Source organism: Aedes aegypti, unplaced genomic scaffold (assembly GCF_002204515.2).
Source record: "Aedes aegypti strain LVP_AGWG unplaced genomic scaffold, AaegL5.0 Primary Assembly AGWG_AaegL5_hic_scaff_116_738_PBJ_arrow, whole genome shotgun sequence".
In the NCBI taxonomy this organism is placed as follows: domain Eukaryota; kingdom Metazoa; phylum Arthropoda; class Insecta; order Diptera; family Culicidae; genus Aedes; species Aedes aegypti.
The window spans coordinates 123,075-149,778 of NW_018734587.1; the positions used below are offsets into that span (position 1 = coordinate 123,075).

The window sequence follows — 26,704 nt, forward strand, 5'->3', positions numbered from 1 at the left end:
CTCAAGTGTAAGACATATTCTCAAAGGAATTTTCAACTGTTCATTTGACGAACTCATGTCTTGACCACCTTACCCCCAGCGGAAACATTTCTTTGATTGCCAGCATATTTATTGAAGAAAATAGCCACCAAAATTATGCAGTTCGAAACAGTATAAGTTAGAACTAAAATGAAAACTCGTTGTAAAACGGGTTGCCGCAACGACGGCGGAAGTGTTCAAGCTCACCTTAGAAGCGGGCTGCCGTACCAACGAATACTATTCGTTGGGCCCGACGGACAAAAATATTGCTCGTTACAGTGATGCATTTTGAACTAAACGCGAGCCAAAAGTGAACTGAACGCGTTCTAATTTTGCACGAGAACCTAGTAAGCATTGAACTCTCGTGCAAGATTCTGCACCTGCTCAAGAACGGCCCGTTCACTTCAAAATGCATAATGAAGCTGAAAAGACGAAAAACACTACATCATAACATATTGAATTCCAATCGTTACAAATATATGGCACCTTAAATGTTTCCTAACATCTTTGCAAAACTTTGCAACATTGAAATAAGTCGTGTGTCTGCCATGACGACAATTTTCATTCCGCGTTCAATTTTCAGCTCGCATGGGTTCAAATTTTTGAACTGCTCAATGTTCAAGCCTACTTGATCCCCCGTTCAAAAGTTTGAACTGGAACGCAAACTGAACGCGTTGAAATGCAACACTGGCTCGTTATAATAGTTAGGTGATATACAGGCGGACTCAACCTCAAATATACCGAGCACGAAAAAAATATGATTAAGTCTGTCTTGAAAAGGCAGACATTCTAAAACATGAGTCTTTGTTAACGTCAATAACGAGTGTCGAACCATGCTTTTTCAGACTCAAATAGGAAAACAGGTTCTCGATGCAATGGATATTAGTATTGCATTTCAGACCACTACCTCACATTGTGGTCCAATCTGAATGGAATATGACCTGAGAAGTAGATCCAAACGAAATTCTTATCGTCTTTAGCTCATCAAGATCATATGCCGCAAAAACGCTATACAAGAAGTTTCAGTGTTCAGAAGTTTCAGTGTGGATTATGATGCACAGTCAACCATTCAAAAGCAGGGATGCCAAGTCATTTTAAGGTAGTGGTGACCAATCGATTACGTTTTTAGCTCAAACGAATGTTTGGTTCTCCAGATCCGTGCTCTTGAAAATTTGAAGTTTGGCTTTGATTCATCTTCACCTTAAGAAAAATCTGGATTGTGCTAGAAATTTTGCTTGGAAGAAGCCTGGATCTTATTTTCAAAAATGGAATCTCAAACATCTGTAATATTCCAGACAAATTTGGGAGAGGCTATAAACCCCAACCGTGTTCTTCAAGAGAAAACAAATAAGGCAAAGCGTGCTTCGAGAAGTTGCTGAGCCCCTCCGGACAGTAGAGAGCATAGTCTAGGCGTTTCGAACCCTACTAGTACTGCTGTAATTGGTTGATCGTGGTCAGCGGGATGTTATAGATCATTCCGGATATGGTGCTCTAGATTGAGGTGTCCGAGAGTCGTCGCGGTGGTGGTCCATCACTGAAAATCTGCCGACTAGACTAGATGAGTTCCAAGAGGTAGTAGGGTTTACCTTTACCGAGCGGGTTCTTGACGTACCGAGAGACGTTTAAGGGTCCAAAGCGAGCATGGATGCGATCGGATCAGTCGGTTGGAACAGGTTATAGATCAGTGAACAGGAAGGTTTGTTGGTCCCGCTATGAAAATCGCTCAGGCGTCGAGCTGCCAATATAACGGCCTACGGGCTTCCGAACACGAAGAAGTCTCAGTCTTTGAAGTCGAATTTGAGAAGTTTCGAATCGCTAGTAAAGGACAGGGACAACACCATCAACAGCTTGTTCACGTCCAGGTCATTAACCCGTATAGGCCTGAGTGAAAGCAAAAATTCTAAAACCCTCACCGCTCACCCTCACAAATCTAGTTTCTAGAAGTGGCCAGAGAAACTCAGAAATATTTTTGTGGCCGGAGTTATTCCGGTGGATCACTGGGTCAGGTCGGGTGAGAAGGGTACTGTGCGTTTGTGCCCCTCAAGGTAGGCAATTTTCAAGATACTGATAATTTCCGGAATCGGCTATAATCTGGCCACTATATGACGGAATTTTAAGAAAATTGCATCAGTGTAAACTTTTTGAGAAACGATTAAATTGGATAACTATGAGTTTTGCATTTGATTAATCCTATAAATGATCATTTTTGGGACGCCTCAAACTTATGATATATATGATAAAGTGGTCAATTTGTATCTGAACATCTGTGCCAAGATCATGGGAACGCATTTTAGTGCAAAATTATGTTTGATTTCTACTTTTCGAGAATTTAAACGGTTTAGTATCCAACAAATCTACAGTCGGTTCTTCCGGGCATTATCCGGCCACAGAAATATCTCTGAGTTTCTCTGGCCACTTCTAGAAACTAGATATGAGGGCCAGTGAACTGACAAAAAATCATTTGAATCCGTTAAGAATTCGCTGAGCGGTGAGGGTTTAGTATTTTTGCTTTCACTCAGGCCTATACGGGTTAACTTTCATGAAGTCAACGATGTGATCTAGCCCGAAAGCTTCGCCTCCATGACGAGCATTGACTCTACACAGTGCGTCGTGAGTCAGGATGCCACCCATGCAGTCTCTGATCAGCGCAGCGTTTCGTTGAAGCCCATTCCTTCGTCGGTATTCAATAATTCCGCGTAGACCATTGGCAACCGAGCGGATAATGGCATTCTTGGAATTCGGTGTATCTAGCAAGCATATCGGCGTATATGCTGAAGATTCGCTAAGCGGTTTAACCGGCTATGACGAATGGTCTACGATCGGTAAGCTCTCCCGTTAATATGATTAGCATACGGTTGAATTTTTCTAACGGCCATCGCAGAGCCTCGTAGCAACTACAGATGTACACACCATCAACTTTGGTGATTACGAAGCCTTCTTTTGCGCATTCCACCTCTTCCTGATAGGGGTATCTTCCATCCGTCCAATTGCCTCTGTTTTAATTGTATCTGCTACTCAATTCCCATCTCTAGGTGGGATTCGGTATGGCTCAGAAATGATAGCTACGCTACACTTCATTTCCGCTACGGACTGCCCCAGCATAGCTTCAAGTTAAAACGAAAAATAATGTTATAAATAAATAGTGAAATAGTTCAATAAATCATTGCCCATTTTACCCCGCCTGTCCACTTAACGCCCACCACCAACTTCCCATCTATTTGGACTTTCTGGCAAGCAAGGGTTTGATTGTACGAATACTGTTTGCGTGAACTTACTTCTGGAAGGAGAGTTTCCCTTGGGGGTTCCGCGTATGTGCGTTTTTGGCCCTTCAAACAGGAGTATAATTTAATACAAATATGAATACGGTCTTGAACAAAATGTTTCGTTAGAACAGGCCAGTAATATCGGTGGTTATCTTGCTACAATAGATGGCAGCTCATCGTAATCCAATTTAATTTAATATCAGCAAATTATTTTTCTGTGATAGGTTGAATATGGAAAAATGAAAAATTCTGTTTGAAAGATTAGGTCGAAGACAAGAAATAAATAATGTGAACTAAGAATTTATGCAATACATAATATATGAGACCCAGGCATGTTTCTTCTGTGGTAGGAATATGGAAAAATATAAATTGTACAAATATTTAGAATACATAAGACCTTTTCAGACACTAATGAGATGGTAAACCGTCATTAACCCCTCTACCGGTAGCTTCATTTTTTTACCACAAAAAATATTCAAACAGCGATAACTTTTTTGTTTTTCGATATTTTTGCACCATTTTTTCACAAGCCCTCAAAAATCTCTTCTATTTCAAGAGTCTGTGTCCATAATGATCATTGGTCATATGATTTTGCAGATATTCAGATGTTCCTTGGGAGACCGACATTTCCCATACAAAAATTCTTTGGTGCCATTTATTTATCAAAAAATTAAAATGTGGACTATACAATGTCAGGTTATAAGGAGCTTCTCTGAAAAAATCATAAAAATCGGTTAAGTTGTCTTCAAGAAATCTGAAAATTTCAAAACGATGTTTTTTTTGAAGTTCTTAAGATTCTTCATACGGCCAGATTGTTACCAGACACATACATGTTCATTACTCCAAAACGGTTGCACAAATTTGTCTCATTTTTTCACAACAAACTCCCATTGAAGTATTGTTTCGAACAGCGAATGACTGAACATGACAAAAAATCTGTAGCCTGAGATATTTACGTAGATTATAGAAAAACGTCGGTCCTCCCAGAAATTTCGGAATATCTCCGGATCTAGATGACATATGATCAATATTGACACAGATTCTCAAAATACAAGAGTTTTTTTTTAGCGCTTGTGAAAAAATGGTGCAAAAACATCGAAAACCGAAAAAGTTATCGCGATTTGAATATTTTTTGCGGTAAAAAATGAAGCTGCTGAATATACAGTATTGGACAAAACATTTGCAACTTTTTCGATTTTCCATACAAAATGACCAACTTTGATAAACTATATCTCAGTTATTTATGGACCGATTTGAATGAAATTTTCACAGAATATCAGACATAACTTGAATTTTAACATATATTTTCGAGTGATTTTTCCAATCACAAGATGAAAAGCAGTAACGGTTTGACTAAAGTGAATTTTTTGAGGATTTTTTTAATTGACATAACTAAACATATTGAAGGAATAGCTTCATGGAATCTTCAGCAAAGTTGTAGATTTTTACGAGATAAATAAGTTTGTTGAAGACAGTTTTTGTGTAGGGCTATCAGACTTTGAGATAAAAAGATTTGAATTTTTCGTCGAAAATTACACTTTAGTCAAATCGTTATTACTTATAAACTCGTGATTGGAAAAATTATTCAAATATATATGATAAAATTCAAGTTATATCTGATGTTCTGGGAAAATTTCATTCGAAACGGTACAGAAATAACTGAGATCTAGCTTACCAAAGTTGGTCGGTGGTAGGTAATTTGGCATAAAGTCGTTTGGCATAAAGCCATTTGGCATAAAGTCGTTTGGCATAATGGTCATTTGGCATAAAGTCGTTTGGCATAATGGTCGTTTGGCATAATGGTCGTTTGGCATAATAGTCGTTTGGCATAATGAGTCTTAAACCAAGTACTTCTTAAGATGACATTCGTTTTTACGTTTCTAATTAATCTTTCGGATGGCATCAGGCTTGTTTTGGACTCAATTGAAACAAAATGACACTTTATTCAACAATCATATGCTCTTGAATAAACTAAGGCATATTAGGAAAGTTATTGCCAATAGTATTTTATTATTTATCCTTCTTTCAAATATTAATGCTCCTGTTGAGTTTCGCTATAGGAATATTTTCTTGCACTGAAGATTTTGATATATTTAGCACAAATTTACCCTTCTTTCCAACATTCTATGTTTTTTTTCTCTAAACATGATATAGCCATAATTAAAAGTATAAAGAGTGTAGATTTAAAATTTAAATAAATTTCACTTTCTTTTATACAAAGGCTGTTCTTTGGAGCTATATTGTAGATATTTTTTATTTCCAACTGAAAGAAGAGCAGCAATCGACAACATTGATCTACTCAAGTTATTGGCAAAAAGAAAAATCGATTACTGCAGTAACTTCGATGGGTTGTGTTACTTTTCCCCGAGTTTAGTTTATCTTAATGCCAGTTCCTTGAATATCCCGTTTCTCCGATTAGCCCACGTCCCCGAAAATTTTTTGACACTCATAATTGCCGTAACTTTTTACATTTCAAGGTGGTGAACGAACTAATTATCTAATATGCACCCTTCTTTATTTAATTGGCGGTTCTTTCGAGTTTTAGTGTCCTCAGCATTTTTGCCTACATGTGTATAGCCAAGAATGACAGAATACCTCCTTCTTTTGATTGCTTATCGTTCTTTCTCGTTCACTATCCAGCCACTAAAGACTATTATAGCTTCTATTTTAATTGCACCACTTTTCGGGGAAACCGATCATTTGGGGAACTGGTATTCGGGAAATCGATGATTCTGAACGCAATTTTTGATGTCTTTTCGTTATATTATGCCGCGATTGTTTTTGGCGTCCAATCTTCTATTGGTTCAATCATAAATGTTGCCTTCTTTTCAAAATAGGCTGTTCTTTATATTTATATTGATTTAAATTTTTATCATTTAGTAAAATGTAAATCATATTTTATATTTTGCTGTATTATCGATTCTTGCTAGACGTGCTGTAAAAATGATAATTACTTATGAACCTGCCAATATTCAACATATTTTTTTTTCTTGCGAATATATGATCTCATTTCCCTTAATAGATGGTGTTTTTGACGTACACTTCAAAATTTAAAATTTATATTGAATAATTCAGAAGGTTTTCCACACATTTTATTTTAAATGTGTTGTTCATTTGAGTTATGCCGCGGAAACATTTTTTTTTGCGTCAGAGCCTCAAAAATTTTGAACATAAAATTATATGCTTTCGTATAAAGGCTTTTTTTGCATTATGCTGGTTTTTGGATTAGAGTTTTAAATATTCTGCAAATAAATTTTCCTTTTTTTATCAAGTAATTTTCATCAAGTGTTACGTCCGAATTGGGACAGAGCTTGATTTGCAGCGAAATATTCTATGAGCGAAATATTCTACTGCGAACTTTCTTTGCCAATTTTATATTTTCAAATATGTATATCGCAACAAGCTCAAAGATACTCTATGTTCTGAGATGTAGTAAAAATTATCATTCCGAAAAGATCTTCCATCAGACCCATTACGAGTTTTATTTAGTTATGCTCTCTAATGTCACAACAATTTTTGACATTCATAGCTTGGAAAATCTCTGAACGAACACCATGCTTATTGAAAACCTACCAAATTTGTATGCTCTGGGCTCAATGGTGTTGATCTCTGTAAAAGCTTAAAAAATGCCGATATTCATTCTAAGTCAATCATTATGCCAAACGACCATTATGCCAAATGACCATTATGCCAAACGGCCACTATGCCAAACGACCATTATGCCAAACGACTTTATGCCAAACGGATTTATGCCAAACGACCTTATGCCAAACGACTTTATGCCAAACGGGGTACAATCAGTTGGTCATTTTGTATGGAAAATCGAAAAAGTTGCAAATGATTTGTCCAATACTGTAATATAATAATAATTATTATTAAATTAGACCAGGCCTTTGTACGTTATAAAATAAATTAATTTTAATTAAATGTTTCAAAAGTCACAAAAAAAATACCTGATATGCGTATTGCGGTTCTATGTTTAAGTCAAAATAAAATCATTTTGAATGTTGAAATACGAAAATATATACAAAATTTCAAATGGTACCTCGTCTAAATGCGAGGTTGAATATTAGAGGGTTAATCGAATTGAAAGGATAACATTTGCCATAAACTAGTATTTCTGGACAAACATTTCAAAAGGGCACATCGACATTGGTAAACATTGGCTTTGCAAGACGCTGTTGAGCCCAATTCAACTCGATCACGCTCACCAATACCACTATCAGGAAGAACTAACACCAATCTTCCTGATAGTGGTGTTAGTTTGCGTGGGCGGGCTAAGAAGGGCTCAACAGCAACGTTTCTAAAAAAAGACTCAAGACCTCTTGGGCCCTTTTCAAATGTTTGTCCAGATTTATCATCAGTATCATGTTAAAAGACGATAAAGTAGAACTAAACTACCAATCACATACACTTCTCCGTATAAAACTATACTCAACCAAAGCAGCCTTCGAAGTTCATCAAGAAACCTTATGATTCTTTGCTATGAGCAAGGCTATGAGGAATATTGACAAATGTCTTCAAAATACCTTTCCAAGTAGCACTGGTAACAAATGTAATATTTTAGAGATGAACACATATCTAATATCACATTAAAGATTACATTAGAATCAAATCAAGTAAAGAAAAAATCGTTAGGGAATGACAAAATGAAGTTACATATTTTGTCAAATGAAATTTGAATCTGATAAAATGCAAATTCTAACCAGATCAAATTACTGGCTCCATGAACAATTTCAATCAATTAAATTTTGCATCATATCCAATTCCAACTTAAACTTCACATTTGTTTAACTTCAAATTAACTTCCTCATATGATCTCTGGTTTACTGGGTATTTTTAATTTTAATTTTAAACAATATGATTTTCATAAATTTATTCTTGAAAAAAAAAAGGTGCTAAGAGCTTAAAAAATCGTTGGAAAATAACAAAGCTATGAGGATTTCACTAAAGATCATATTTAATAACTTGAAAATTCACGTACAAGTCGCTTGCGCCACTTCAATATTTTTGGCTCAAAATTTGAGGTTTCCATTTTCATGTAATTTGAATTCAGAAGAGCACATGAATTTTTGGTTTTGAGACATTTCTAAATATAAGCCGCACCCTACTGAGCATATGACTAATGCACACGGCTATCAACGCTTTTGAATTTCATGTTTCTAAACATGTAAAAAAGCCTTAATCGTTCATCTTTGTTCATGCTTATGTATTCATTTTAAATTATATCTTAGTTATTTACCAAAAGAAATTCCTTAAACTACTCTTTCGTATATCGAAACTCCCAATGTTTTTTATGGAGGTACAAAGGTTTCAACGCCTCCAAGTAAAACGTCAACATTTCCATCTCATCCCCAAATTGACCCGCATTGGGCTTCTGGTGGTTTCCTGTGTAAGTACAGCTGTTACTGCAGTATTGGAGTAGCATATGCGGGCGGTCAGTCATTCTCATGCTCATGCTGGCCAGATATTTTAGTGACTAGAATTAGTTATTAATTACTTTATTAAGTAGATATCAAAACAACAATTGGAGGTTTAGGAATGTAAACGAATGAAGTTTTGAAGTTATCATAGCAAAAACGATTCTTTTGAAGATTATGTTTACAAATCGTGGATCTTTTCACAAAGTAACAACAACACTTGAATGTTTTAGAATATAATTTATCTACAGCTGATATACTTAGAATATACTTAAAGAGCTGTCATGGCTGTTTTTTAACTTCTCAGACGACAAATATGTTGACTACTCGTCACCTCTTCATAGAAGTTCATCATCCTCTTCCCAATCCCAGTCGTGATCCGGCTGCAGAACCGATAGCAGTTCGTCTTCGCTCATCCTTTCGTGATCTAGGCTGAACGCCGATGGATAAGTACACGGCAAACACAACATGTACGAAACGCCCGTATTGTGTCCGGTGCATTCGCAGGTTTGGCAGGACGTCGACAGAGCCGTACTTGCAACGCGTTTCGTGAACACTGTTATGAATTTCTTAGTCGGATTGCGACGTTCTGGTCGAAGCTTGCGGCCACCAAACACCGATCCGTCAGTTTCCAGGGCCAAAGCAGCGCAACTGCCCAGGGTAGCCTTGGGCAGTCGAATTTGCTTACGAAGGTCAGTATCTCCGATCAGATCTTTAAGGTCCTTTTTGGTGTACGCTTTGTAGCTATCCATTCCGAAGAACATCCGCGACACTCGAGACTTGTCGAATTCGATATCGTGGTCGGCGAGAATGTGAAGCTTAATTCCGTTTTCCAACAGCAGTTGCAGAACGGAGGAGTAATCAAGTTTCATGCTGGAGCTGGAACACTTCGAACAAGGCATGAGGATAAACGTTTTGGAAGCTCCAGGTCGGAAAATTAACTTCGATGCCACAATGATCGCATCGAATATATCATCGTTAGCTCCGGAAGCCGTAGCAATGTGATTGAAGAATGGTTCAATGTACTCATGCGATACGAAAACATTGTCGTTTACAACAACGCTTCTAGCCTTGTCGAATGGCGACATTCCTCCGAATGCTACTACCGAGTAACGATTATCGGTGATGTTCAGTTCTTGGAGCTCTTTATGAAGAGTTTGTACCATAGCTACAATGCTCTTTGAAGTGGTTATGTTTTGATTACATGGTTTGGCCTCTACAATGAAGACCACATCGGTCGTCTGGGGGATCTCGTTATCTTTCATAGGTACAAAGGCACCCTCTGGGACATAAGATCCGTTGATCAGCTTGCAGCTAAAAATATAAAACATATTTTATCTCAGAATGAATACACCACAAAATCTTATACTTACAACACACACGAGTCTGGGACTCGTAGAGGCATGTCTTCCAAAATACAGGCTTCCATATAAGCAAGGGCAGCTGTACAGGCACCTTTGTTCGATGGATCATTAGAGTCACTATCCAGATGATGGCCTAAATCGAGACACATTTCATAGAAAGGCGTTGTGTCAACTATCGGGAAACATGAGGCAAAGTACGAATGCTTCTGCCGGAAGAACGAATCGCATAGTTGACTGAGTTCGTTAGAAACCGATAGGAAATTGTGTGTATGATTTGTGGCTTGTACGTTAGCTTCGCAACCTGGTAGTGTCCAACTATTGACGAACTGTTCCTTCGAGATGGCAAACTGGTGTTCCGAAGTAAGATAATCATCAAATATCTCGTTGTTCATTGTTCCCAGTATGCCAGCTGTCTTGCCAAAGTACCATCCGCTAAGATCGAATGAACACATGTGATACTGTAGACTGCAAGTGAGCTTAAATCCTTTGTAGGATTGTACCACCAAAAGATCTGCTTCTTGATAAACCACAGTATCATCGATTTGAGCTGGCAGGGCAGTTGTAACATTACGGTCGACTTTTACGGACTGAAATTGATTTGGATAAATAGTTTTTTTTAAGATTGATTGAAAATATTTGTCAAAGTATAACTCACAGCATCCATAACGTCTACTTCAAGCACATGTTCGTCAGTAAGTAGTGTAATCTTCCGTGACGCCTTTCCAGATTCACGCAACACCTAAACAAAAACAAATTAATTATATATTTTTAATTGCGAAATCAATATGCTAATATACCGATGGTTCCAGCAACAGGGTGAATGATCGATTGTAGAAATCGTGAGCCAGCACATAGGAACATTGATTCGTTTGACCATCCTTGAGCAAATCCTGTAAGTCCATTGAAACGAATCGCCTATCAAAGGACATATAATGTCTGGATCCGATGAGAAGCGAATTGGCTTTGAACGGTGGTAACCACATTTTTGTGTCTGTGAAGGGTTTCAACTCGCAATAAAGCGTCCAGATTGTGGTATTACTGCCCGCGAAGAAATCTTGGATGTCGGTCAGGAATTTGTACTCGGGTATTTCGTCAAACTTTGGCGTTTCGTTGAATGCGTGCCAGGACATGGGCAGTTTTTGCTCAAGTTCCATAATGCCATGATCAGGATCGAAAATGAACTTTGTCTTGGCTTCACGGTAGCGATTCTCTGCCTGCAACGCAGTTTGGGCTATTCTGCCTAATTTATTCCTAACGATACCCCACAATTGGTGCAGTCTTCTTTCAAGTTGGAATTCTTCAGCTAGCCATTCAGCTTTGGAACGCACTTCATTGACCCGCTGCAAGACGAACTGAACATATTCCAACTTTTGCAGCTGTTTGATTTCTTCCCACAGCTCCGTCAATACTTGATTGAGTTCACGACCGAATGGCACCAGACGGAAGAACTTTTCCTTCACGAAGCGGATTACAATGGAACCGTACTTTTTAGTGTTGGTTATGATGTCGTTTTGTACGAAATCCTTATAAAGTGTGTCCAAGTCTTGCGTGAAGTTTGTTACTTTGGTGAAATATGGAGACTCGGCTATCTCTTGAGTTTTGTTGTACAGGAATGCTACAAAATACACAGTTAGGCTTACTTTAAGTATTATTAGTAAATTGATACTTACAAAAAACTTCATGACCAATATGCCAAGTCATCGCTTCGGCGTAGTGCGCTAATTTGATTACTGAAGGTTCGATATTTTGCAACATACGCTGCCAGTACGAAGTGATGACATCAGTCATCTTTTTCCACATCTCTTGTACGTGCTGTAAAAAAAAATAATATCATAGGTAGATGAAAAAACCGAATTTAGTACTATACCATTTAATTCCACTAGAGTTTGTATCCTTTGACAGATACGCGTATTTCGACCTCAACTGTAAGGCCGTCTTCAGTGTCGTGTACTAGACTCGACTTGTACACGACACTGAAGACGGCCTTACAGTTGAGGTCGAAATACGCGTATCTGTCAAAGGATACAAACTCTAGTGGAATTAAATGGTATAGTACTAAATTCGGTTTTTTCATCTACTTATAGGTATTCTACTAAACAGCTCGAAGATTTATTAATATCATAGATTAAAATTCTTCGTTTGCAACATTAACTACTTACCTTTATGAACTGCAAATGAAGATCTTTAATGAACTTATCGTATCGTTGAACTGATGTTTCCAACACTTCAGACAAATACTTCATTGAGTCGCCTTGTAGGATTCTTCCAAACACGTCAACCACCCTCTGATAAGACTCCTTGATCGTTTCCAGCAGCCATTGAATGGACTTCTTTAGTGCTTGTCCGGAGTCGCCCATGACCTGCCAAAACTCGGTCAAAATCTTTGGCAGTGAAGTTATTTTGTTCTTGAGGGCCAACTCATCCAGCACAGTTATCGTAAAGTTTATCACTGAGCGAATATAGAAATCATCTGCCACATAAGAGGCGTTCAAGAACTGACGCAAATCCTCCAGGTCATCTTGTATGACGTTCAATCCAGAAACGTCTTCCAAGAATCCCTCCATGTAGGGATGCGCCGCGTCCCACATTCCGTTCACAGAATCCTTCGATTCGCTGTAGATTTGCTTGATCCAGAACTCCACCGCATCGGTGAACGATGTGTGCATAGCGGTGAAGTAGTTTCGAACCAAATTGCGCAGATCGGAACGAATTTCCGGCCTCCACAACAGTTTGCTTGTAACCAAACGGGAATGGTTCATCTTCAAGTAGTAAGCAACGTCGACTTCCCGTGCGGTATCATAGTCGCGCCAGAAATCAAAATAGGCGCTTCTAGAATCTGGGATGATTCCGTACATGTAGATATTCTCGGTAGCATCTAGAGTTGAAAGACAAATAGTTAAATATTCGAATTTAGTGAACTTTTTTCAATGTAGGTTTTTTTCTGTCCAAAAGAACTTGCTCTTTTGAGCGATACAATTGAAATCTTACCTGGTGTCATGTTAATTTTCATGTGTACCATTTTGTCGTCTATATCTATGATGAAGAACCCGACCGCGTCCTGTTCCGGCCCGTCCAATAAGCTTCCATTTATCATATAAATTGGATAGCTACCAGATGCTTTGCCCCACAAACGATAATTACTGTGTGAAGTCATTTTCTACAAAAAAAAGGTAAATTCAAGGAACAATTCATACTTCAGAAATACGTTATTTAACGAACCTCTAGTAAAATTTCCCTCTGTTTAACATCCACCTTTCCAGTCGTATAGCCTTCCATTCGAGAAAGGTAACCTCGCTTGTAGTGCGAGTTGGTGTCCACTTCATATAAACCTAACCGAAGACCCACGGAACCAATCGAATCTAAATCCAAATCGGACGCGTCGTGTGCACCGAACAAGTGGTACGAGTAATTTCTGTACCCAACTGTAGGTGTCAAATCTTTAGCGTTGAACCCTATCGATATGTGGTGAGTCTCCGATTGGGTATAGCTAATATCCAAATTTGTCTTCAGGAGGTCCGTTTCATCCGAGTAATAGGCACCTTTCACTGTGATGTCCTGAAATTGATCAAGCGAATCAATGAATGTTCCAATTTAATTGTTAGCCAAGGTACCTGCTCAAACGTAGGATGCCCCAATAAGACCAACAATGTCTGTTTCGTCACTTCACCAGCCGATTCATCTGCCCACTTAACAGCTCCTTTCACCGTCCTAGGCGAAAGATCATCACTGTCACTCGTCTTATTCGGGGTATACTGCAACGATACATCCGAGTCGAAGGCATTCTCCGTAACCGAGTACCATCCGTCAGCGGAGAGGTTCCTGCGCGGATAGGAAACCTCCAGTCTGAATTTCCGCGATTCATTGTCTGCTTTGGACAAGTTTGTTAGATGAAAATCGTAAGCTATCCAGCGAGTAGGCGACAACTGTAGTTTGGATTTCTGTTTCATAGTTTCTCCCTCGGCATCAAAATCGGCTGTCAATACGACCGTTCGGTTCGGATGAACAGCAGTAATGACGTACTCCCTGCCAGTGTCGCGGGTAGTGATCTGCAGCTCTCCGGTTATATTGAATTTCTTCTGGTTTCGCAACTCGAACACTTCTGCCCGTTTGGTATCCTGAAAGAATACATTCCAATACCTACTATTGATCAATTTTAGAAAGTTTATGAATGTTATACCATTTCCTTGTAGTTATCCTTCAAAAGCTTAGTAGTGTGCACATAGTGGACACCCACAGGTTTGAAATCATTCTCCAGTGTTACATCAACAGTTTCTTTGTCAAATCCAGCCCTGTCAAAAAATGATCTTGGTGATTATTTTGTTTAGAGTTTGTCAAATTCCTGTCAACTTACCTTGATTCTTTTTTCGATGTGTATTGTCCACTAAGAACCTTCCTATCATTATAATCAATTTCAGCATGTCCTGTGGTGATAGCTGGTCTCTCCGCTAAGCCGTATTTAACTTCGGCATAGTGCCTAGTCTGCAACGGTATTTCCACTTTTATCGTTCCTTGTTGATCGCGGTCCATATTGTTTATTCTATATGTAGATTTCGCATCGAAAATGGCACTTGACTCTGGCCAGGATGCTTTCAGATATCGTATGGACTCTAAGGGACTTTCTATGAATTCCATTTGTCCGTGGAGCCAAGTAACGTTCAGGAATGGAGTTGTACAATTCATATCTCCCTTCATATTGGAAAGGTTGGCAAACGCCACATTCGCCTCGGCAACTTTTCGTGAAGCTGGCATCGAAATATTTCCATTTACAAGGTAGAGGTCATCTTCAATGTTATAGACAGCAACCGCACGGAAAGCATCTTCCAAATACCACGGGCCACGAAGTTTCGCGAAAATTTCCCGTTTCTCGCCGATTCTGAAAACGTCTATGTTGGACTGAATACGTTGCGATTGAACATTTGGTCCCCATTCAAATCGAAGAAGAGTCCTGAGGTCGTTCACAAAGCTGTATTCCGAGTGCCAAGCGTATCGTTTGTGCGATTCCTCCGTATCGTAAGATGCCTCGAAGTTGAGCGTGCGGACAGGTTCAAGGAAAGGAATGTTACCTTTCATACTGGCGGCTAAGGTGTGGATATCGCCAACAGGTTTCGGTAGACGTACTTTTAAAACGCCGGACAGGTCCGATATAGAAATGAAGGTTACAGAAGCATTGGAGCTAAATCTGAAATATAAATATACGATTTTTAAGTTTCAATGATGTACGTAAGCTAAGCTGAGATTGTGCGATACAAACATCCAGATGTTGTTCAGGTTCAAATCGCCACCAAAAGTCATATTTTGATTACGTTCCAAATCAGGGCTTAGATACCGAACTCCTATTTGGAAGAAGCGTCCATCGGAATCAGTTCTTTTCACACGATTGTGCAACGCAAACTGCATGTTGTGCAGTAAATGCCAATTCCATAAACAGCTGGCATCTCCCGATACGGAAGGTATGCTGTAATTCGCAGTTACCGAACCCGAAATTGGCTGGACATCGAACAGCATGTAGATATTAGCCCGATCAATTCCGTGGCGTACCCAAGGTGATTTCAGATTGAACGTGCCTAATGCCTTGTTGTCATCGGTAGGTGTGATCCCGACCTTAAAATCAACACTAGATATTTCTGGCTCTGATGAATGGATGTTGAGTCCGAAGTTCCAGTCGCCTATAGCTTGTAGCTTGATGCTACCGTCGATACTAGCATGCTTATCTCCGCGATTGATTTTAGCTGTAAAACTAGTAACTCCATCGATTACTGTGTACTGATAGTTTATTGCTCCTTCATCTTCATCTCCAAGCGGTTTAATCACCAATGCGACCTGTAATACGCCTTATATAAGAAACTTACGAGCAGTACAGTTCTACAATCTACTTACATTTTGTGGAATATCATTAATGATCGTGGCAGCGCCCTCAATGTTGAACATTTCTTCGTTTCTGTAAAGCCGTCCATCGACCGAATAGCTATCTCCGCCGTTGCTTAGTAATCGACCGTGGATCGATAAGTTGCGATATTCCTGAATTGGAACACTCAGCTCTAAAGTTACCATTTCTCGGTTTCGCGTTGCTTTGGCTCTGATGTATTCATACATGCCATCACTATCGTTGAAACGCATCTCGAGTTGAGCCTTCGGGTAAGGTTCACGAGTGATCGCCAGCTCTGTATCGATCATTTGAATTGGCAGGAAGTTTGATTGATATTTCCCCTTGCCCACGAGGAAATGGGGCTCTGCCATAGACCAAGCACCATCCAATCGGAACTAAAATTAATACAAGCTCATATAAACGGTTAAAAAATAATGTTATTTTATCGCCTTACATTATTGTACAAGTCACCATCATGTACGACAAAACCCATGTCCATCGAGTTGCTAGATCCTCCAAAATCTTGTTTGTAAAATATTCTGCATGCATAATAAGGCATTAGTGGAGCACGTACCCATATCGTTAAGGCGGAATCTATGAACTGGTCTTCACTCTGTTGAAGAGATTAAATTGATGAAAAACTGTTCTACTGCGCGAAATATTGATAGTTATACCTCAAACGAAACAGCTATCGACGCGTCTGTTTTAGTTGTTTTAGCAGTCAAGTTGGCTTTATATCCGTGCTCTTCTACGTCAAGAACTGCATGTAGACGGACTTTCTTCAAATTCTCCATTGGCGTCATCAGGTTTACTACAGCATGGTGAGTCTTGGTCTCCGATTCATCTTCCGAAACGTTATAGTAAATATGAAATCCTGTGTTAACCCACTCTATTTCGTTCTGAACTAGTACGTTGAGGCCGACAACGAACTTATTGGTAGGGTAAGGTACGCGAAGTTCGAATCCTGACTGTACTTGTCGCATGAATGGGAACGGCGTTTTCACTTTCATCGTATTTTTCATATTCATCAAGTCCTCTAACCAAAAACTATCACGTACATCAATATCACCTTGAGGCAATTTAATCTTGCCGCTAAGATAATACTTCGATTTGTATTCCTCAAGATCGATGGTTCCGATGATAGTTGGCCAGATGATCGAGTCGATTTCTACTTTCCCTATCAGGTTCAACAACTCTTCCTCCTCATCTTCGTCCTCTTCCTCTTCCTCGTCGTCATTGCTATGGACAGGAATCAACGAATCTTCCAAAAACTCTTCGAGAATACCAGATGCTTTCTGAACACCAAGTTGTCGCATTAACAGGGGCTTTGGTTCAGAAATTGCTCGTAATCCTATTTTGTACGTTTTGAATCTTCCACTAAATTCCATATCTATGTATTCTGCCTTTTGTGGATGCATAACCAATTTTAGAATCAATCCATTCTCTTCAAATTTAGGCAATGGCGTATAAACTTTGTATGAGTATTCAAAATCTTTCATATGTGCCTTGCGCCAAACTCCGACAAACCCAATGATCAAGCTGTTCAAACCAGCTCGAAAATCAACATTATCTGGCTTAAGCTTCCCTCTCAGGATTACCTTTTCCAAGTCTTTCAGGGGTGTAGCCAAGTAGAATTTGATGTCGAAGTTGTACGCAGAAACTACTGCAAACAAAACTTCCACACCGAGTGAGCTTTTCGGAGTTATCACTTCCGCTACGGCGTGGCGTTCCTTTTCGCTTATACCAAAACGGCCATTTATGTTACGGAACTTTTCATTGGAGGACGTGATATTGATCGTCAACATGTTATCCACGAGGTTACGAACGTGACCTTTCAGCACCAAATCGTATTTATCATCTTCCAGTTGGAGATCTGCGGCCCCTCGGAGGTCCCTACTTTCAGTTAGTGAGAATTTGGTTGATAATGCACCCTTCTTGTATCCTTCGAATGGGCTGACCAATACCAACGAACCAGTCACATTACGGTAGATCTCATCCTGATCGAACTGCCAGCTAGACCAAACAGAGAATACTTGCGAGGGTTCATCTGTTATGGTATGATTAACGGTTACCACGGTATCTATCCGTTTCAAATCATATTTGTGCTTGAAGTGCACTTTTACCGTTGGAACATGCTGGATCGAGCTGTGCAATTTAGTTTTCATTTCGCAGTTCAAATCGTTTTCGTTCGAATGATAAAGACCCATCACTTCGAAACCAAGCGTCTGATCTTCTGCCCATTTCGCGGTGAGATTTGTTTTCAACAAGTTATCCTTAAAATAGAATCCACCATTCAGGGCATTGTAGCGCCACCCTTCGAATGGAGTTGTTAGTTTGAAAAGTAACCACATATTTCTGAGTATTTCGTCATCCGAGCCTGCATCAAGCTTCAGCTCAATTGCTTCAGTTGTGTTCCACGATATGCGAGCATTTGCCAGATAGTTTGGATCGATGGCCTTCAAGTCGAATACACCGTTAATAGTTCTGTTAGGGTAGGATACAAGGAATCTTCCATTATATATGCGATGCCGAGGAGTGTTGAGCTCTCCAGAGATTGCCAGCTTCTGTGTAGGATCACGATTAGCATCCCACTTGATTTCAACTCCTATCTCTCGCTTCAGTGTAGTAGAGTATCCCTTCAATATCAATATAATGTCACGAATTCTATATGGGAAGATGTTTATGAGCTTTAGTTTATTATACAAGAGTGATTATTACTCACCTATCAACGTGGAGTTCAATTACCAGTTCCTTGATCGGAGCCGATTTCATCAATGCTGAAAACGAATACAAACTGTCCCGCCACTGGAACCCGGCATATGTGTTGGTCCCATTCTCTTCATCGAGCATATGCTTGATTGTCAATCCGTACGGCTGTTTGCCGTACTCCGCATGCAGATCCAGCTTGAACTCGATCTCGTCGCGGACATACTTGATATCGGTCGTTACGTCTCCAAATGATGGACTTTGAGCTTCCAGCTTTGCATGATGATAGCTCTTGATGAAGGAACTGCGATCCTGATACCAGCCATTGACGATAATCGAATGACCGGAGAACCAGATTCCATTGAAGTCAAACTGAAAAAGATTGTTAGCAATTGAATGGCATTATCTGTCTGTAGATTGAGCTTGAACTTACATAATACTCTTTGCGGGCCTTCTCCTTGATCTTTAGGTTGATCGTGCATGAGTCAAATCCGGGAACGGTAATATTGGAGACAGCATCGATCGCGAATAATATTCCTCGTGGCATGTACATAGAAAACACTGCAGTGATGTCTTTGTCTTTCGCGTATCGCAACAGTACCAGGAAATTGTGTTCCGTTCCCTTCTTCATGTTTTGCTCGTGTCTGTAAAACGTTTATTTCGATGTATTATAATTTTAAAGTGGTTTAAAATATATTTTCTAGTATCTTGTCATATATTTCATTGCTTTTTTATAGTTAGGTGTTCTGTGTAAGACTATCGGGTAACCAACCCCCGGTGGGAGCTATGGTCGTATGCTGACAGGGAAGGGGGAATTTTTCTTCTGCAAAACTGGAGCTTCTGTACTCCATATTAGGAGCGGCTCACAACAGTTCCCCACGTGAGGGGCGGCTGATCGTCGTTCGAGTGCCAGAGAAGGACTCTAAGCTAAACTGTGCACTATGGCCCTCCAAAAATTTAGGGGGTTGGTGTGGGGCCCTTTAAGCCAACGGTAAAAATACATCAGCAGAAAGCGATACCTAGCACGGAGAAGTTATCGCCATTGGGCGAAGAAGTGCGGAGCATAAGGCGGAATAGGATTGGAGAAATGATCCTAGTCTTAAAGAAGGACGCCAAGCAAAAGGGTGCAGTCTATGAGCAACTGGCACAAGAAGTATTTAGCGACGAGGTTGATGTAATACTTTCTAGTGTAAAAATCTGGATGAGGTCACCGATGCAGCGGAGGTCTCGGCTGCCCTCAAAGAGGAGTGTGACATCAACTTAGCCAGTAGGGCCATCTACCTTAGAAAGGTCCCGCAGGGCACCCAGTTGGGCGATCGGGCTGCCGGTTGCAGAGGCCAACAAAGCGAAGAACTTGGGCATACTCAAGATAGGCTGGTCGGTTTGTCGGCTGAGCATACAACAGGCTCCTGAAGTTTGCTCCAAGTGTATTGGGAAGGGACATAAGTCGTGGAACTGCAATGGTCCCGCCAGAAATGAGATGTGCAGAAAATGCGGCTCCGAAAGTCATAGGGCAAGCGATTGTAAGCAAATCGCTAAGTGCCTAATATGTGTCGACAGAGCAGACAAGGGACACTTAAGGAGCAAGAAAAAATGGCATAAAAGTCAGAACTTAAAAAGCAGTTTTCTCCTTTCAAAACAACAAATTGATGAAAATAAAAACACACAGCCTTTTTATTTGGCAAATAAAAGAGCTGCATGAGTTTATTTTCTTCAATTTGTCTATTTAGAAAGAGAAAACTGCTTTTTCAGTTTTGACTTTTGCACCTTTTTTACTTGGGCCTTAAGGTGAATATGAATCGAAGCCAAACCTTAAATTTACAAGAGCACAAATCTGGAGAACCTAACATCCGTTTAAGCTGAAAACCTTATTGATTGGTCACTAGCTGGTGGTGACCAATCGATTAAGTTTTCAGCTCAAACGGGTGTTTAGTTCTCCAGATTTGTGCTCTTGAAAATTTTAAGTTTGGCTTCGATACATCTTCACCTTAACGGGTGGATCCCAATGTCCGGACACAAGCGGAGTATCAAAGCAGCCAAAACGGAAGTAACACAGTTGAATTTAAACCAATTTGATGCAGCCCAGCAGCACTGCTTCCGTGACTGCTTTGGCAGTCAGTCACGGAATCGGAAACGAAGACCGACGTGGTGTTACTATCGGACCCATACCGCATACCAGCCAACTACGGGTCCCGTTGAACGGGAACTGGCGGATAGGTTTCAACAACTAGCAGCTATAGAGACGACAGGACGATACCCAATCCAAGAAGTAGACTCTATCTTAAATGATGGTTTTGCGATAGCAAAAATCAACGGCGTGTTTTATTGCAGTTGTTACGCGCCCGCAAGGAATTTTCTCACATGGTCGATAGGATGATAGCCGAACTAGTTAATCGTCAGCCAGTAGTGATAGCTGGTGACTTTAATGTATGGACAGTGGAGTGGGGTAGCCGCTGCACCAATCAAAGAGGCCAGCTATTGTTGGAATCCCTGACCGCATTAAATGTAGAACTGGCAAATGTGGGTACAGTGAGTACCTTCCGCAGAAATGGGGCAGAATCGATTATAGACATGACGTTCTGTAGTCCTAACCTTTTAGGTACCATGAACTGGCGCGTTGATGACGGTTATACTCATAGCGATCATCAATCGATTCGCAATATTATAGTACCAGGCGGGCGGAGGGTAGTGCGATGTAACTCGACCCAAGCCCGAGGTTGGAAAACAGCGCGCTTCGATGGCGAATTACTTACTGAAACCCTGAGGCGCGAACGAAACACTCTGGACTTAAACGGTGAAGAGCTAGTTGTTGTGATATCATGAACGTGTGATGCTTCCATGCCGAGAAAAGCCCCTCCTAGAGAGAACAGGCCGCCGGTGTGCTGGTGGTGCGAATCGATTGCCAATCTTCGAGCGCCTTCGGGCTAAAGGAAGACTGCAACACGCACTCACAGAACCACAAAGAAAAGAACGCGGTGCTGCATTCAGAGAGGCATAGTTAGCTAACAAAAAGGAAATCAAGAGTCGAAAACGGCATGCTTTGATAGTATATGCCAGAGTGCCAATGGACCAGTGCACTAGTTCACGAATTTGACGTTTGAGCGGTGCCGAATTCACTCGTTGCCATGGTCACATAAATAACACGGCACCGCTTAAACGTCAAATAGTGACCTCGTGCACCGGTTCATTCTAGTTCGTGTGGTTACGCCTAAAGAGTGGTAATGGCTAAGACCAAAGGTGCCATAGCGTCCCAAGAGAAGTCCTCGTGTTGCTGCTAAAAGAGGCAGCGAAGGCGGATCCGGACATGTTCAGAACCACGTTGCAACGATGCATAAATCAAGCAATCTTCCCGGATGTATGGAAGCGACAGAAATTGGGGCTATCACCAAAGGCGGGGAAACCACCAGGTGATCCGTCGGCGTATAGACCTATCTGTCTACTAAAAACGACGTGCAAGTTGTTGGAGAGGTTGATCCTCAACAGGCTAGTACCATATACGGAAGGTGTGGAAAAGGAGCGGCATCTGTTACTGCGCGGTTGTCACTTTGGATGTGAAGAATGCGTTCAACAGCGCAAAATGGGAAGCGTACCGGTGCAGTTGTGTAAGCTTCTAGAAAGCTATTTTGATGGTAGGATTCTATTGTATGACACAGAGGAGGGGTAGAAAAGTGTTCTGGGCACGATGTTATGGAATGCGATGTACGATGACGTACTGAGGCTGCCCCTTCCGACGGGTGTTAAGACTGTTGGCTTTGCCGACGACATCATCCTAGTGGTCTATGGCGAATCGATGGATTAAGTAGAGTTGACAGCAGCGCACTCTATTGCCATAGTTGAGGAATGGATGAAGTCTAGAAAACTTGGACTGGCCCGTCACACAACTGAGATGGTGGTGGTCAATAATCAACAACGAGCGCTTAAATAGAGATAGAAAACTATAGAGAACGAATGTCGCTGGTGTTCCCTTTGTTCTCGCTCAGAAACATATTGGGTACATAAGTGTCAAACGGCATACATTTTCGCGTTGACATTTGTAGCCCCGCCTATCTCCGCCAGCAAAACCAACGACGCCAGTGACATTCTTCTTCTATGGTTTTTTGCTTCTATTAGCGCTTATCTCGGTAGGTGACTGCACCATAGAGTCCAAGCGATCCCTTAGACATCTTGGAGTAATGATCGATGATAAGCTCAGCGTTGAATATGCCTGTAAAAGGGCATCTACGGCTATTGCGGCGCTTTCGAGGATGATGTCTAACAGCTCTGCTGTAATTGCCAGCAAACGCAAGCTATTGGCAGGCTATGGAGGACCAATCTGGTCAAAAGCGTTCAGAACGAGCAGAAAACTAAAGAAGTTGGAAAGCACGTATAGGATCATGTGCTTAAGAGTAGCAAGCGCATACCGAACGGTTTTCTAAAGAGGCCATGGGCATCATATCAGGAATGATGCCCATCGGGCTCATCGTCAAGGAAGATTTTCAATGCTGCAATCAAATAGGTACCAGAAGAGTCCGCAACGTGTGTAAAGAGGAAACGCTCAGAAGTTGGCAGCAGGAATGGGATAACTCCATTAAGGCTAGATGGACCCAGCGGCCAAATGTGTCAGATTGGTATGGTAGAAACCATGGGGAAGTGAACTTCCACCTGATGCAGTTTCTGTCAGGACATGGTTGCTATAGGCAGTACCTGCATAGGTTCGGGCACGCAGAAGCTCCTGCGTGCCCCTAATATGCTGGTGTAAAAGAAATAATGGAGCATGCCGTGTTCGATTGTTTGTTAAAGATCGCATGCTCGCTACATGCGGAGGGGACACGTCTCCCGACCATATAATCCAGAGAATGTGTGCGGATGCCGAGTGCTGGAATGCAGTAACTACCGCTGTCACTCACATTATGCTAGAATTGCAGCGCCTATGGCACACTGACCAAGAGTCGGATGCAGAGGATTAGCCCTGCCGAGGCTGGTCCCCTGTATCATTGTTTGAGTCGGCTAGGGAAAGCAGTTTGCCTTGGCTACTTCTGCTGTATGCGTTAAGTGCTATAGCACTGGCACCTCCCCGAAGAAATACCGTAAGGTGGTTCTGCGGAGAAAAGGATCTGAGGCCATGTGTTATGTCTGTGCATTTTGTACACCACTTCAGCGAGAATTGTTCACCTACAGCGCATGGACTGGTTTTAGTGGGTCGTCGGTGGTGTGGCATCCCCACACTCCCTGAGTTATCTTCTCAGAGGTCTGATTGCAGATTTCCCCCTTAGAAAGAGATGGCAGAGATACTTACTTAATCATCGCCTTCCAATCCGTTTTCGATCGCGGCCTAGTCAGCTCCATCGATGCGGTGGTTCGTTCAACATTTGCATCATGATGGCGGGCAAATATTAACCGAACTGTTGTGGTGTAATTGGGATCGCTCAGATCTGGTGCATTGTTGTAGTCCACTTTGCACTCTATGTGACCCATCGCGGACAGGAACTTCATCGCCGTGGCAAAGTCGAAATGTGGATACGCCGTGGAACGAAGATCGAAAGATCCGTGATATTCGGTGCGACCTCGGTTACTTCTGTTGGAGAACACTCCTCCCAGGGTCAGTCGCTCTGATTTGCTGTTGATGAACTGAAAATTATATTTTTAATTTGTGCAATTCGAAAAACTATCAATACAACGCTCACCCTGTAGTCCATTGATAGTTTACTTGTGATCGAGGCTTGCGTCTGCTGAACGTTGCCTATCACCTTTGCCTGTACTCGTTTGGTCTCAAATTGCAGCGTATAGTCCCATTGCTTGACGTTCTTCTTGTCGATCATTTTGATTTGGCCGGCCATACCCGCGATACGTTCGTTGTTGACCGAAAGGAACAACGAAGGGCTGTAGATCATTCCATACTTGATTTCAGTTTTGTTATACCCCATCTCCAGTGCCAGATACTTGCGGTCATTGACGTTTAACGACATATCCAAACGTCTCTGATCTTTGTTGTTCTTGTAAATTCCGACGGCTGAGTGGGAAGTTTCTCCATTTCGGAAACCCATTGAAACACTATATCCTTCTCCGTCAGCAGTGATGTTAGCAATGAAGATTCGAGGTATTTGGGAGTGCGGTGTTTCAAATATAACTGATCCCGTCGAAATGTTTTCATGAGTTTCCCAATTGTATTGGAATAGGAAAACTTTTGCCGTTGGATCTGCTTTCAACAGACTTATGTCTAAGATAACCGGTCCACTTAAAATCAAACTGGGGACGTTACTATTGTTACTCACATCCGGTAAGCTGTAGTCGGCGCACAGTTTCAGACCAATTGCACGATCAACAACTGGCCACGTGCATGTAGAGTTGGAATAGCGGCGATCTATGCCCTTCTGTTGTATTTCCCTGTTATCGTCGAAAACCAGCATTTCTGATCTAACGCTAAAAATTTCGTTACGGTCTTGGGGCAGACTGAATTGTAACGAAACCAGACGATTTCCGCGCATCTTCAGTTTAGTTTCCAGCGTTGAACTTGAGAACAAATTGCTTTTTACTTTGATTCCCGTCGATGTATGGATGAAATCAGTCTTCATTGTGGCAGTGATATCAACGGATACGCTAGGTTTGATTTTTCCTTCCACATCTACAATACGCGATGAGGTCCACACATCGGAAGCTCGGAAGGAGCCCGACATGCGTAGATCTACTGACGAGGCCCCAATGACACTCAATGCCAACGGAAAATCCAGTACTCAGTGGAACATCATACGAGGTATCCAAGAATACGCCTGATTTCGTAAAGGCTACCTCTTTTCCAGATAGAATGTTTTTTAAGTAGTTCAACGGGTTAATTTGCTCTGCTGCCTTTAGCGTTTCGGCGAATCCTTCTATTGTGTAATATTTGAGATCGTTGCCAAAAATTTTCAAACCAATTGAAGCATGTGGATCTTTGAAGTCCGATTTCATTTTGAAGCCCATATCGTCGATCTGCTCGTGAACGTCTTTCGTAATCATCGCCGGCGTACGTGCTTGTCGTTTTGGACGCGTATTTTGTTCATCTTCTTCGAATAAGTAGCTTTCTTCGTCGTCTGAATCTCTTTTCAGACGAAGCTGACTAATAGGATCGTATCCAGATTGTTCCTCTTCTTCGGAATCTGAGTTCATAAATGATGTTACAGCTGAGGTGTATTCCTTTACCTTTTTCGCATTCAGTGGTCCAGTAGGGCCGAAAATAGACTCCACCAAATATTCAAAACCTTCTGCACGAGCATTCAACTCCAGGAAGTTAACTGACTCTCCGAATAAATCGGGCCGTCAAGTTCATCGACACAGTCCTTGGTAAATATGAGTCAGTACTGAAGATCAAATTTGCATCTGCTGTCGTTCCAAAGTTGTATTCATCAAAGAACATTGTGTGCTCATAGTTTCGCGAAAACTTTCGAATATCAAGTCGGAACTTTTTACCTAGGTCATTATCGGCCAACAAACCTTGGGCTTCAACCCGCACGGGCGAGGCACTACTAGCTATATTTGAAAGATGCGACCAAACATAGGCCCCGACTTGATTGACTTCTTCCGTTTTCAAAATATGCTTAATCCACTTGACAGAAAGGTAATCAGGGCATCGCATAGCTTGTTGGTAAGCAGCGATTCGAATCTCAACGTCGCCCTCAAAGTTCGAATACAACTTAAGGAAATAATTCTCGTTCTGACGCAATCGTGTCTGCGGAAAGCATAGAGCGCTTGTAAGCGGATCTCCATGGCAATTTCTCGTTTTCAATCATTTCTCGAAGTTCTAGAGAAAATTCCGTGCTGATGACTCCAATATTACCCAAACCTTTCAACAACACTATAACATTTTCACGTTCCTTTCTCGTCCACGTTGAGCTTTCCTGTAGTTTTTCTTGTACGTTGCTCTCCAAAAATTGTATAATTGCTTGAATACCATCTCTAGTGTCACAGTCGGGGTTGACTTTACAGAACGTATTTCCCACAGAAGTAGCAGCAAGAATGTAATTCTTCTCGCCTATCTCCTTTCCATGCTCCATCAGTTCGAGCATGGCTTCAGCACATCTTCATTTGGTCTGGAATTGCAAGTAAGTTAATTAT

At 41.1% G+C, this 26,704-nt stretch overlaps 1 protein-coding gene across 1 annotated transcript; it reads right to left on the reverse strand.

Annotated features, from left to right (window-relative positions):
* Positions 1-8,924: 8,924 nt before the first annotated feature.
* Positions 8,925-26,657, reverse strand: LOC110680285. The gene is given in 23 exon segments (XM_021856105.1): positions 8,925-10,015; positions 10,075-10,652; positions 10,721-10,804; positions 10,863-11,680; positions 11,736-11,877; positions 12,225-12,940; positions 13,054-13,222; positions 13,285-13,620; positions 13,677-14,180; positions 14,243-14,354; positions 14,417-15,244; positions 15,317-15,885; positions 15,943-16,326; positions 16,386-16,544; positions 16,606-18,595; positions 18,654-19,009; positions 19,071-19,281; positions 23,913-24,244; positions 24,301-25,338; positions 25,340-25,903; positions 25,905-26,296; positions 26,299-26,355; positions 26,358-26,657. Coding segments are annotated over 23 exon segments (11,613 nt in total). The 5' UTR covers positions 26,656-26,657; the 3' UTR covers positions 8,925-9,039.
* Between the last annotated feature and the right edge of the window lie 47 nt (positions 26,658-26,704).